Here is a 13,949-nt window from a genome sequence, read left to right on the forward strand (position 1 = left end):
CTTTACACCACTGATAAGGGAAGTGGAGGAGGTTCATACAGCACCAGAGGAAGCCCTACGTACACAGATGAAAGATATTTGTCCACCCAATTGATCAAATCAGATTTCCGAAGAAAAACAACCACAGCATTTAGGTTGACACAGAAACTGAGCTGCTCATGCCACACTTCAGTAACGTGGTCAATGGTGTTTTATTTTTAATGATTAAAAAATTCCATAAGATTTATTTAATCTTGAAAGTTTGGCTGATTAATTCAATATTCACACTATTTAATATTTTTTAACTTTGATATCTTTTGATTTATATAACAGAGAAGAACAATTCTAGCAGGAATTATTAATGTTGTTTATTACATAAATATTGACCATTTGATAAAGAATGCTATCCTGTGTTAACAGTTAAATCTTTATGAGTTAGAGTAGTTATATATCATCAGAAGTGTGTGTGTGCGTGTGTGTGTGTGTGTGTGTGTGTGTGTGTGTTTGAGAGAGAGAGAGAGAGCGATAGATAGCGAGAAAGAGAGAGATCAAGGAAGGCTTTTGTTGTGGGAGGAAGTTCATCAGATTGATTGTGATCATCCTTGTCTTTTACTGTAGATGAGACTTTTCATAAACAACTGAAGAAAATGTTTCTTATTAACGGTTTATTCTACTTGTCCTGTGGGCATCTGATTGGTAAGTCACAAATATATTTTCATACGGCCTGATTTTGATTATTAACACTAGTTTAAAGTTCACCCAAAACTGAACATTTACTCATCCTTCAATTGTTCAAAAGCTGTTTGAATGTCTTTAATGTCTCTTTAAAGACAAAAGAAAGCTGTAAACCTGTAACCACTGACTTCCATAGTTTTTGTTTTTCCTACAATGGAAGTCAATGGTTACAGGTTTTCAGATATCTTCAAAATATCTTCTTTTGTCTTTAACTGAAGAAACAAACTCAAAAAGGTTATATGATGATTAACTATATGAGGGAGAACTATATGAACTATAACAACTATATGAGGGAGAACTATATGAACTATAACAACTATATGAGGGAGAGTAAATAGTAAGTAAATTATTTTTGGTGGGGTGAACTACCCCTTTAAATGTGATGATATTCATCTGCCATCACATACAGCGGAGAAAATAGGTATCGAACACGTCACCATTTTTCTTAGAAAACATATTTCTAAAGCCGCTGTTGACTTGGAATTTATACCAGATGATTATAACAGCCAAAGAAATTCATATATGAAAAGAAAACAATATTAGTTTACAAATGAAATGATGTGTAATAAAATGAAATGATGCTGGGGAAAAGTATTGAACACATGAAGAAAACGAGATGTAGAAATGTAGTGAAAGACCAGACAGCAGTTGAAATCTCTCAGTAGTTCTTCAGCAACCCTCTGCCCAGTGTAAATGAATATCAGCTGCTTCAGTCCAACAACTACATTAGCAGAAGGATAAAGATGAAACCAGGGTGGACATTTCAGCAAGATGATGATCCAAAACACAGCCAAGGAGACTCTCAAATGCTTTCAGAGAAAGAAAATCAAGCTGTGATAAAGAAAAGCAAGAATGGCGCAGCCAATCACCTGATCTGAATCCAATAGAAAATACTAAATAAAGATCAGATTTGACAGACGAGAGCCACAAAACCATCAAGAGTTTTGTGCTCTGTTGAAGTCACAACCATATCACCCTGCAGCGCAAGTAACTTGGTTACTCACTGAAGCTAAGCCTGGTCAGTACTTGGATGGGAGACCACATGGGAAAACTAGATCGCTGTTGGACGTGGTGTTAGTGAAACCAACAGGGGGCGCTCAACCTGTAGTCTGTGTAAGTACTAATGCCCCAGTATAGTGAAGAGGACACTATACAGTCAGTAAGCCCCGTCTTTCAAATGAGACGTTAAACTGTGGTCCAGACTCTCTGTGGTCATTAAAAATCCCATGGCACTTCTCATAAAGGTGTAACCCCAGTGTCCTGGCCAAATTCACTCCATTGGCCCTTACCCATCATGGCCTCCCAATCATCCCCATCCACAGAATAGGATCTATCACTGTCTCTTGTGAAGCACTTCGGGTGTATGGCCATACATGACATATGATATATAAATATGCATTACATTACATTACAAGTGAAAAAAAAAACACATTTGAGCAATTCATGTAACTTCATTCTCCATATGAGAGGCGTCTTTCAGCTGTCATCACCAAAAAGCCTTTTATATTATATTAAGTACATAAGTCACAAATATATTTTCATACGGCCTGACTTTTATTAATAACACTATTTTAAGGGCATAGTTCACCCAAAACTGAACATTTACTCTTCCTTCAATTGTTCAAAAGCTGTTTCAATTGTCTTTTTGTCCTGTTAAACACAAAAGCTGAAAACCTGTAATCATTGACTTCCATAGTATTTGTTTTTCCTACAATGGAGTTACAGGTTTTCAGATATCTTCAAAATATCTTCTTTTGTCTTTAACTTAAGAAACAAACTTAACAAAGGTTTTAACTATATGAGGGAGAGTAAATAGTAAGTAAATTGTGTATTTTTGGGTGAACTACCCCTTTAAATGTGATGATATTCATCTGCCATCACATACAGCGGGGAAAATAAGCATCGAACACGTCACCATTTTCTCAGAAAACATATTACTATGAAGTTCAGAAGTTCAGAACTTTCTCCTTCTGTCATTCCATTGTAATTACAACTCATTTTTCAGGATTTTAGTTTTGTTTTATTTTTATGTTTGTATTTTTATCTGGTTTAATTCCAATTTAATAGCTCCTTTAGAAATATTCTTCCCAGGAAAAAAAAAATAACGTGTTCAATACTTATCGCTTATTTTAAAGAGCTGAATAAAGTGTGAAGAAGAATTAAAGAGCATTTTTACTATATCTTGTCAGTTTATCTTCATGTATTTATATAGCTCTACAAGCTGATAAAACATATGCATCAATGTAGGGCTGTGCATTATGATAATATACATCGTACAGACAAAATAAAGAGTCTATCGTTTCATATTGTGTACTGTACATTTTGTGAAGTCACAAAATACACTGTTTATGATAATACTTTTACATTGCTTGAATTATTTGTAATCTAGTGATGCAGGCAGAAACGTTTCAACAAAGCTGTTTATATTTTGCTCAACGATTTGAGTTACTGTTCTATCAGCTGGAACCAGTCTGGCCATTCTCCTTTGACCTCTGGCATCAACAAAGCATTTACGCACACAGAACTGGATATTTTATAATCCCAATAGATCAACGGTTTTTGAAACACAGGCCAGGCAGCAGCATTATGTTGTGGGGCTGTTTTGCTGCAGGAGGGACTGGTCCACTTCACAGAATTGATCGCATCATGAAGAAAGAACATTATGTAGAAATACTGAAGCAACATCTCAAGACATCAGCCAGGAAATTAAAACTTGGCCACAAATGGGTCTTCCAAACAGAACATGACCCTAAGCATACTGGCAAATTAGTTAAAATGTGCTTTAAGGACAACAGAGTGAATGTTTTGGAGTGGCCATCACAAAGCCCTGACCTCAATCCTATAGAAAATTTGTGGGCAGAGTTGAAAAAGCTTGTGCGAGCAAGACAGCCTACAAATCTGACTCAGTTACACCAATTCTGTCAGGAGGAATGGGCCAAAATTCCTTCAAACTATTGTGAGAAGCTTGTGGAAGGATACCAAAAACATTTGACCAAAGTTATACAGTTTAAAAGCAACGCTAAAATAATACCAAGGAACTGTATTTAAACTTTTGACTGTCCAGAAATCAATCAAAAGAAAAATTCTCTCATTATTCTGGCATTTAGCAAATGTAAATGATTTAGGTAATCCTAACGGACTATCTAAACGTTAGGTAAACGTTTACTATGATTTACCATCAGACATTTAGAAAAAAATGGTTATGTTCCTTTTCTAAACTTCTGGTTTCAACTATATTTTTTTGTCATATTGCTCAGCCCTATTTCAACGAATAGTACTTTTCATTTCCTTCCCTTTTCTCATTATTCAGTTAACTACTGTGATTAATAACATAATTCAAATCATTAATCTGTGACAAAACCTGTTCTCCAGGTGTGTTTGTTCAATCGGTTTCAGTATTAGAGGAAGGTTCTGTGACTCTAAGCACTGGTGTTACCGAAATACATGAGGATGATGATGTACAGTGGAGTTATGGAGGTGGACACTCTCTGATTGCTGAAATCAGCGGTGAGGCTAAAATCTTCTCCACATACAATGGTCCGGACGGGAGATTCAGAGACAGACTGATGCTGGACAACAATACTGGATCTCTGACCATCATGAACATCAGAACTGAACATGCTGGAGATTATGAAGTGAAGATCAGTGGATTGAAGCTGACAACAAAAACATTCAAGGTTTCTGTTTATGGTGAGTAGTGTTTTTTGGTTTATTTGGTTTTTTTGGTCAAACTTGTGCACTTGTAACCAGTAATGTAAAGTAAATTACAAATACTCAAGTTACTGTAATGGAGTAGTTTTTCCTCAGGAATTGTAATTTACTATAGTTTTATAAGTGTGTACTTTATACTTTCTCTTGAGTACATTTTTACTGCAGTATCGGTACTTTTACTCCACTACTTTCCTTCAACCTGCATCACTACTTAATTCTTGTCTATGGGGATTCGAAAAATCAGTCCTGTGATTCCCGTCCAATCAAATTGTACATAGAATTAAAGAGGTAAATTGTAAATCATAATGACATGGGTGATATATAATTTCTGCAAACTGTTTGGAAACATTATAAGTGTCCAAGATGTTTAAAATCTTTAAGGCAATGGCACAGAGACTATTTAGATGCATGACATCGATGAGAAGATGACAGATGTTTATTGTATGATGACCGAAATGGCCTTAGATACCCAGCAGGCACAAGACGTCAACATGACGTCAGAATGACGTTGTACCCCAATGTCGTGGGGACGTTGCATTTTGTTTGTAAATGAAAATTGGGTTGATGTCAGAACGTCAGGCCAACATCAACGTTCAATGGCCTACCTAAAATCAACCAAATATCAACGTCTAATGATGTTACAGCTTGACGTTGTGTGAATGTGACCAATATGACGTCTATCAGATAGATTTTGGTTGCCATACCTGACGAATATGTCAGTATTTGATGTCAATATGACGTTGTTTTAAGGTGTTGGCTCGACGTTGGATTTTGGTTAGTTTCTAACACAACCTAAAAATCAACGTCATTTGACGTCATTATTGGACATCAAAATAATATTGTTCTAAGACGCTGGCTAGACATTGAATTTTGTTAACTTGGTGTCACAACCTAAATCTAACCTAATATTAACATCTTATGATGTTGTGTGCCTGCTGGGCAACAACTAAACACACTACATAATGTTACGTTTACACACATCCACAAATGACATGTAAATGCATCAGCTTTTTACATCGTAATACTAACTACTCTTGCGTACTGTTGAAAAGTTTACTTTTTACTCAAACTTTAAGTAATATTTACAACAGATACTTTTACTCTACCTGCACTACATTTTTAGCCAAGTAATGGTACTTTTACTTAAGTATGATTTTTAGTACTCTTTCCACCACTGACTAAATGAGGCAGGTGTGAAAACACTCTGCGTGTGATTCTGTGTCCTGATATACCAGCCTGATCTCACGAGGAAACGTAACTATTTCACGTTTTGTCAGTTTAGTAGCTAATTTGTATGAAGTTCAGTCATACATCAATGTACAATTTTAAAAAGGAGGCGTGGCACGCCCCTAAACTCAACTGCCATTGGAGGATGAGCAAATCGTACTAAATTGTATGAACAAAGTAGCCACTGAATCAAAAAGTTACGAATTGCAGTGAGATCGTGTTGGATATACTCACAGTACATCTCTTTTCTGAAGTTTAAAATGAATGGATGTGCTGCACTCTGTCCTCCCAATAGCAAAATAAACATGAAACAGCATTTAAAAGAGCATCCAAACATCTCAACTTATGTATTTTTACAAGTTCTGCATAAAATTAGCCAATTATGTCAACAGATCATAGAAAATTACACTGTTTTTATACATTTCTGTATGTAGTCGAGACTATATAATCTTTAGATCTGGCTATGTGAGGGTAAAATTTGAATTGTACCACGGGGCTGATGAATGCTCGACTCTGATTGGCTGATGACTATTCAAAGGTGTGCTTTTATTTTCAGATAAACGCACAGCTAAAGTAGTTCCGGCAAGTTTCAAGTGCATTACAGCTTCATATCACTACGCTGAATGGTTTCATTTATTTCACAACAAGTGAATAATCACATCAAAACACAGCAGAAGGCTTTAGATGAGATTCATAAGACCATCATCCTACACACAGGTGCAGTTTGAGGACAAAAAAAGCATTAAACAAACCTTGGTTGAACATTATGTATAAGTAATTCTAAGAACATGCAAACTACACACAGAAATCCCAACTGACCCAGCAGAGGTTTGAACCAGGAAGCTTCTTGCTGTAAGGGGACAGTGCTACCCACTGCGTCACCCTGAAAGAAAGTAGTCACAAAAAATAAATTAAATTTAAAAAACTAATCTACTAATCACTAGCGACTAGCGACTAATCACTAGTGATGTGCTAAAATCAATCCAAACAAGCCCTTTAACACTTGTAGCGCCAAGCCCAACACTTTAAGCTGCTGAGCGATGCTGGATATGCATGTAAATAGACGTGCCCACTTGTAATGGTCACACACTCTTTTCCATTGCTGAATGTGGTAAATTTATTTTACTCTTACTTTTCTTTGTTCTGAGTGACACAGTACATATCTGTTGATTCTGTTTTTCAGCTCGTCTGTCTCCTCCTGTCATTGACAGAGTCTGTTCAGCATCTTTCTCAAAGTGTTCAGTGCTGTGTTCAGTGGTGAATGTGAGTGCTGTGAGTCTCTCCTGGTACAAAGGAAACAGTGTATTGTCCAGCATCAGTGTGTCTGATCTCAGCATCAGTCTCTCTCTACCTCTGGAGGTGGAATATCAGGATAACAACACCTACAGCTGTGTGATCAACAACACCATCAGCAACCAGACCACACATCTGGACATCAACACACTCTGTCAGACATGTCCAGGTATGCTACTAATTATATTCTGGGCTGATTTGTAAAGGTACATTAGATTCAATAACAGCTTATTTTGTCTATTACAGATGAGGATTTACCTTTATTTTGCATTGTGTTGATTTGCGCTGCCGCTGCTGGACTACTGTTAATCGTAGCTGTGTTCTGCGCCTGCAAAAAATATAGAACTGGTCAGTGACGCAAGAAATTAATCTGTATAAATATACTGCTCTTTACTAAGATGCAGAAGCAAAGATATTATTAAAAACTCTAATATGAACACATCTGTGTTTCTGTTAATGCAGTCGCCACACATGAGAAAGACGGAAATCATTCAGCATGGTGTAAACCAAAAATGGTAAGATCATTCATGATGTTGTTGCAGGAATTAAAGCTCGATGACTAAAGTTTTGAGTCCATCAGACAGTCATTATTATCCTCAGCAGACTCTTTAACATCAGGAATACTTTGTTGATAATTGTGCTAACAGTTCTACCTACTGTATAAATACACAGGGTTATTTTTCTCCATATCCACCAAAACAAAGGCAGTTTATGACCTCCAGAACTGTCTTTCTTGAGTGTGCACTGTCAAAAAGCATCCCACACCTTCAAAAACCACCGCATGTTCAATCAATTACATATTTAGGTGTACAGAATTCATTTATTAAATACAAAAAGGCCCACAGTGGCTTTTCCTTCTGCTGCAACCTCCATTTTTCTTTTTGATATTTGGTGCTGGTTTATCAGGAAGTGAGAATTTTGTCCTCTTTGACTCACTGGATGGAAATTAGGGATGGACACGGGGACGGTTTGCTGTCAAGTGTGACGTGGCTGGGATGAGAATCAGCACCTCCAAGTCTAAGGCCATGGTGCTTCACCAGAAAAAGTTGGTTTGCCATCTCCAGGTTGGAGGAAAGTCCTTACCCCAGGTGGAGTTCAAGTATCTTGGGGTTTAGTTAACGAGTGAGGGATGAATGGAACGTCAGATTGACAGGTGGATCGGTGCAGTGGCAGCAGTAATGCGGTCGATGTATCGGTCTGTTGTGATAAAGAAAGAGCTGAGCTGAAAGGCAAAGCTCTCGTTTTCCAGTCAATCTACGTTCCTACTCTCACCTATGGTCATGAGCTTTGGGTCATGACCGAAAGGACAAGATCTCGAGAGAAGTCAGCTGAGGTGGCTCGGGCATCTGTTTCGAATGCCTCCTGGACGCCTACCTAGAGAGGTGTTCCAGGCATGTCCCACCCTCAGGGAAGAACCACGCTGGATGGACTATATCTCTCGGCTGGCCTGGGAATGCCTTGGGATCCCCCCGGAGAAGCTGGAGGAAGTGTCTGAGGAAAGGGAAGTCTGGAATTCTCTTCTAAGGCTTCTGCCCACGCGACCTGGCCTCAAGAAGAGGACGAAAATAAATGAATGAACGCTTTATGAGCATAAGTCTAATTTGAATCATCATGTAGGGAACATATAACCTTCTTATAGTCATTTTACAAGTCTTGACGCGTATTAGTGCTTTTACATTTGACCACGACACGATAGTCCATCCAATTCAGTGTATCTTCGTTTATTTTTTACATCAGACATCCACTATTTCATCACAATCTGCTTACATACAAGTTGCTTGTTCCAGCTTGATGAATTATGACTCCAATTTTACACTTTTATGGTCAAAAGCTTGTGCTCTCCAACTCCTGCACATCACACTAACAACTCAAGTGTGCCACAAAAACGTGCATACTAAAATAGTAAAACATGCACAGTAAAAAAGTAACTCATATGTCAAACAAATCAGCGAGAACACATTATATAACAAAAAATTATGGAAATTACCTAGAACAATAAACTATGAAATATGGCTCCTACACTTTAGATGGAAACACTGCTTATGGACTGTTTGTGAGCTGCTCTGTGGAACAAGATTGTATCAATCAACATGAAGCTTTAACCGCCATTGGCTGCTTAAGTTTTACACACAAAACAAGCATCTCAGGTGTTGCTTATTGAGAGAAAGGAAATCATTGTCATTTTAAAAGTTGTGATGAACTAGATCTGAAACTAAGAAAAGTAGAATTTGTTTGGCAGTTTAAATAAGTCTGATAAACTGATGTCATTTCTTTTTGCTGCACCATGCTGTAGTTTTAAAAACATTATGGTTTTTAGTCACGGATCAGACCATTTTTCGGATCGGCCATAAAGGGGAGGAGACAAATGTAATTTGCTTTCCATTTATTACAAAAAACAGTACTGCAATATACTTTTGGTTTTAACAAACAGAACTTAGAACCTGTCATTTCATGAAAAATAAAATGAAGAATTATTCAGCTGATTAAAAATAAATTGTAAAAAAAAATAAAATAAAAAAAAAAAAAATCACTGTTAATCCTACAGTTGCCGATAATGCTAAATGTAGAAATCTAACATCTTAATTTGTACAACTCATATTTATTTTTAGTTTCATTTTCAATAAATGACTGAGTTATTCACTCATAAAACTTCATCTTTCTTGCTAGATGTGTCATTTTTGAAGAATTATTCAGTGGCATATTTTTGATGGCTGGTTGTCGCCACCTATTGGTTAAACTATGTAATTGCTGCCTACAACTTTCATTTTTGGCCGCCGTTAAATGCACATCATGGTGATTTTAAGCTTTACCATAAACATCAGTGGTCTAAACATCTGAATTATTGACTATTATCCCAGTACTTCTGTGTTATTTGTAACTTCATAACTAACTCAAAAGACTAAATCTATTTCTTGATTTTTGCGGTTTTCAAACACAGATTTGAATGCAGCAAAGGATTAATAAACATATGCAAATCACTATCATTTCTAATTTATGTTGCATGAATGTTGAGATCCTGATCTTTTATTGATTAATCGTGCAGCTTACACTGAATGCTTTAAGGCAGGCTAAACAAGTAGTGACAGAAAACACCTTTAATAACCTAAGAAACCCACCACCACATCCCGAATAACTTACCATAACTTCTTCCGTCATCATTACATTTTATAGGAAAGACTAAATGCTTTCATATATGTGATTTTAATGACGCGAGAGGCAATCTCTCAGTGATCGTTACAAATTTAAGATTAATCTACAAATAAAAAAAAAAATTACTAGCCTAATCAATGGGTCAAGTATGATTGGAACCATGGGTTGTGATCTGTATAAATCACAGATTAACCGTGATCCATTACACCCCTAGTATTTGTAGAGTAAGCTTTGCACACACACACACGAAAACAAGTTAATCATCTAATGACACATCAACATGATTATTGTGTTTTCTTGCAGAAATCAAAGGACCCCGTGTATGAAAATGTCCCTAAAAAACGATGATAAAATACTGCATCTACTGGAAGCGTTATAAACAGGATGTCTGTGTTTTTGCTCACCTATTTGTTTGTTTAATAATCATGTTTGTACATTGTCTGTTGTAACAGAGTGTAAGCCTTATTTTAAGTTTGCAATCTGTCATTTAAATTGAAACAATGAGTTTTTATAATGATCAGTTTCAGTGCTGTGTTTTTCTTTGTGCAAGTATGCTCATTGTATTTTCTTTTGTAAATTATATTAAATAATAGTTAACAATAAGATAATAAAATAATTTTTATAGAATCACTTAACATTTAATTGGTATTAGATGATAATGGAATTGCATTTACGTTCAATAAACGAAAGCACACAATGCATTAGATTTGAGATTTGTGTTGCAATTACCCATTTTGAGCAGCAGGCGTCACAATTGTGCGGTGTTTTAGACATTGTTAAAAAAAACAAATAAACATTTTACAAAGTAATTTGGTCAAACTTCAGAAAAGCTTCCTTTCTCCTATCATTAGACAAAATAATAATAAAATTAATTAATTAATTAGAACACACAAGCTTTGCAACACCGATTCTCAACCTTAAAACAGGCTCCACTCTTCACCACAATTGTCGCCCCCAAAAAACTAGCTAAATCTCTAAATCTGCACACACACTGTTAAGGATTTTTGTAAGTTACACAGTATTTAACTGTAATATGAATTTTACTGTAGGACAGTTACGGAGCATGTTACTGTATTTTAAAAGTGCGTTACAGTATATTTACACTTCATTCCATTCATTACATATATACATTCATTAACATACAGTTGAAGTCAGAATTATTAGCCCCCTTTTGATTTTTTTTTTTTTCTTTTTCAAATATTTCCCAAATGATGTTTAACAGAGCAAGGAAATTTTCACAGTATGTCTGATAATATTTTTTCTTCAGGAGAAAGTCTTATTTCTTTTATTTCGGCTAGAATAAAAGCAGTTTTTAATTAAAGAAAAAAACATTTTAAGGTCAATATTATTAGCCCCTTTAAGCTATAATTTTTTTTTGATAGTCTACAGAACAAACCATCATTATACAATAACTTGCCTAATTACCCTAACCTGCCTAGTTAACCTAATTAAGCCTTTAAATGTCACTTTAAGCTGTATAGAAGTGTCTTGAAAAATATCTAGTCAAATATTATTTACTGTCATCATGACAAAGATAAAATAAATAAGTTATTAGAAATGAGTTATTAAAACTATTATGATACTATTCTTCTCTCCTTTAAACAGAAATAGGTCAAAAAAATAAACAGGGGCTAATAATTCAGAGGGGCTAATAATTTTGACTTGAACTGTATGTGTGTGTGTGTGTGTATATATATATATATATATATATATATATATATATATATATATATATATATATATATATATATATATATATATATATATATATATATATATATATATGCACATTACACTTACAGAGACAAACAACTTAAGACATATTGTCAATTATTTTTTTCTTCTTCAGATATTTTCTTTCAAAATATAGTAAATATCAAATGTATGTACAGTAAAATCGATGCATACAAGACCTTCAAAAATCAAGACAAAAAAAAAAAACTGTATATAAAGAATGGACACTGCACACTGGAGCCAAAGACAATTGCATAATTGTTCTCCTCGTACTCTTGTCTCTGCTTCTTAAACACACACTAAAAAATGACTTTTTTCTGATGTTTGGACTTAATTGTTTTATGTTAAATCCGCTTACATTAGTAAAAGCTAATACATTTACTTAATTCCTTCATGTTCCAATACAAATCATTGTGTGGAACCCAGCATTTGTTTTTACAGTGCATTCAGTATTCATATTTCACTTTTGCATATTACAACTGTGAGGATTTCGTTATCTTCTTGTTTGAGTACCTTCTGTTAGCAATGCAAAGCTCTTCTAATGCAACTTTATAATTATGCAAAGTTCTCGAGACAACCAGATGTCCCTGTTTTTTTAAACTTATGGATAATCATAAGTGACATTTATTATTTTTGAATCCTATAAAAAAAGGTCCTCAGAAATCTGGTCACTAGCCAATAACACAATACCTTTATAAAAATGCTATAACCTTAAAATGATTGGTTATATCCACATTTTATCAACAAGGATGTACTTATTCTTCTCAACAGTCACTCTGTAAAAAACATGTTAACGAACAATTGCTAATTTGGGATTTTGTTTTGCTAGTTTACACATTTATTACAGTATATTACTTCTATGATTGCATTATCGTGCATTGATCTCGAAACTTTGGTTAAAAGGCTTACCAATTGAGCTTTTATTTATATTTTCAATAGTTCTGAAGTCAGTACCTTCTCTTATTTTGCAGATTTATTTATAGATGTATTATGTCTTATGCCATATGGTATTAAACTACTAAAACTGTCAATAAAAGCAACTTTGTCGTTACATTTTCAACATCAACAGCTGTCAGAGATAAGTCCAATATTACAATTAGAATAGAAAATATAAATAAAACTAAACAGAACTGTCAGTAAAAGCAGTTACATTTCTTTCCGCACATTTTGGTAACAATTTTCAATAAAGGAAATGTAATGCGTCTACAAACATGAACAAACAATCAACAATACTTTTATTACAGTATTTATTCGGCTTTGTTAGAGTTAAATGAAAATACAGTTGTTCAGAGATAGTTCATGTTATTTCAGAGAACATAAATGCTGTACAAGTATTGTTTATTGTTTGTTCATGTTAGCAAATACATTAACTGCGTGTTCTATATTGTAAAATCTTACCCATAGGTTTTTACTGCATAATAATAATAATAATAATAATAATAATAATAATAATAATAATAATAATAATTGTTATATTGTTGACTGTAGCTGATAAAACTTATTGAATTTCTTCAGTTTGCATATCTTTCATCTTTAACAGAGAAGTTTATCACTCTGCAATATTTTCATGCTTCACACGATTGGCTGGTCGCTGCAAACGTCACATTTTATTTGCAAGTGCTCAAGAATTTAAAGCCAGAACTGATGGGAAATTTTAAAGCCTCTGTTGTGACACCGCATACCAAGGTCAAGCCTGATTGCGTTCACCAGGACGTCCTAATAATCTCATCCAGACATCTTAACCTGTGAGTATAGTCCATCTTTATGTTTGTAATGTGCATTGCTTTGAAGCGAAGTATCATCGACCCTTTCACAGACAAATAAAAAATTTGAGTTGAACGTCACGTTATTTTAATGTGACCATTATTTAGAATGCATCACTTTTACATTTCCATGGGACGCGTCAGGTTTATTAGGTGACACAAAGCAGCCTATATGACTACGAATATACAGTTGAAGTCAGTATTATTAGCCCCCCAGAATTAATCGCCCCGTTTATTTTTTCCCCAATTTCTGTTTAACGAAGAAAATTATTTTTCAACACATTTGTAAACATAATTGCTTTAATAACTTTAGCTTTAATAATCTGTAATAAGTGATTTATTTTATCTTTGTCATGA

At 34.8% G+C, this 13,949-nt stretch overlaps 1 protein-coding gene across 1 annotated transcript; it reads left to right on the forward strand.

The window, feature by feature from the left end:
* Positions 1 to 613: 613 nt before the first annotated feature.
* LOC130216598 (uncharacterized) lies at positions 614 to 10,443 on the forward strand. The gene is made up of 5 exons (XM_056448492.1): positions 614 to 675; positions 4,087 to 4,404; positions 6,836 to 7,114; positions 7,408 to 7,460; positions 10,399 to 10,443. Exons 1-5 carry the CDS (start codon positions 627 to 629, stop codon positions 10,441 to 10,443), a joined length of 744 nt encoding a protein of 247 aa, XP_056304467.1. The 5' UTR covers positions 614 to 626.
* The last annotated feature ends 3,506 nt before the right edge of the window (positions 10,444 to 13,949 follow it).

Source organism: Danio aesculapii, chromosome 22, assembly GCF_903798145.1.
Source record: "Danio aesculapii chromosome 22, fDanAes4.1, whole genome shotgun sequence".
Lineage (NCBI taxonomy): Eukaryota > Metazoa > Chordata > Actinopteri > Cypriniformes > Danionidae > Danio > Danio aesculapii.

What these genes read in the sequence shown, in the direction of transcription:
- LOC130216598 (XM_056448492.1), top strand. Translation starts at nt 627, where the DNA reads ATGTTTCTTATTAACGGTTTATTCTACTTGTCCTGTGGGCATCTGATT. An exon ending in GTCCTGTGGGCATCTGATTG is followed by an intron (nt 676 to 4,086) that starts GTAAGTCACAAA and finishes CCTGTTCTCCAG; the next exon opens with GTGTGTTTGTTCAATCGGTT. An exon ending in CATGGTGTAAACCAAAAATG is followed by an intron (nt 7,461 to 10,398) that starts GTAAGATCATTC and finishes GTTTTCTTGCAG; the next exon opens with AAATCAAAGGACCCCGTGTA.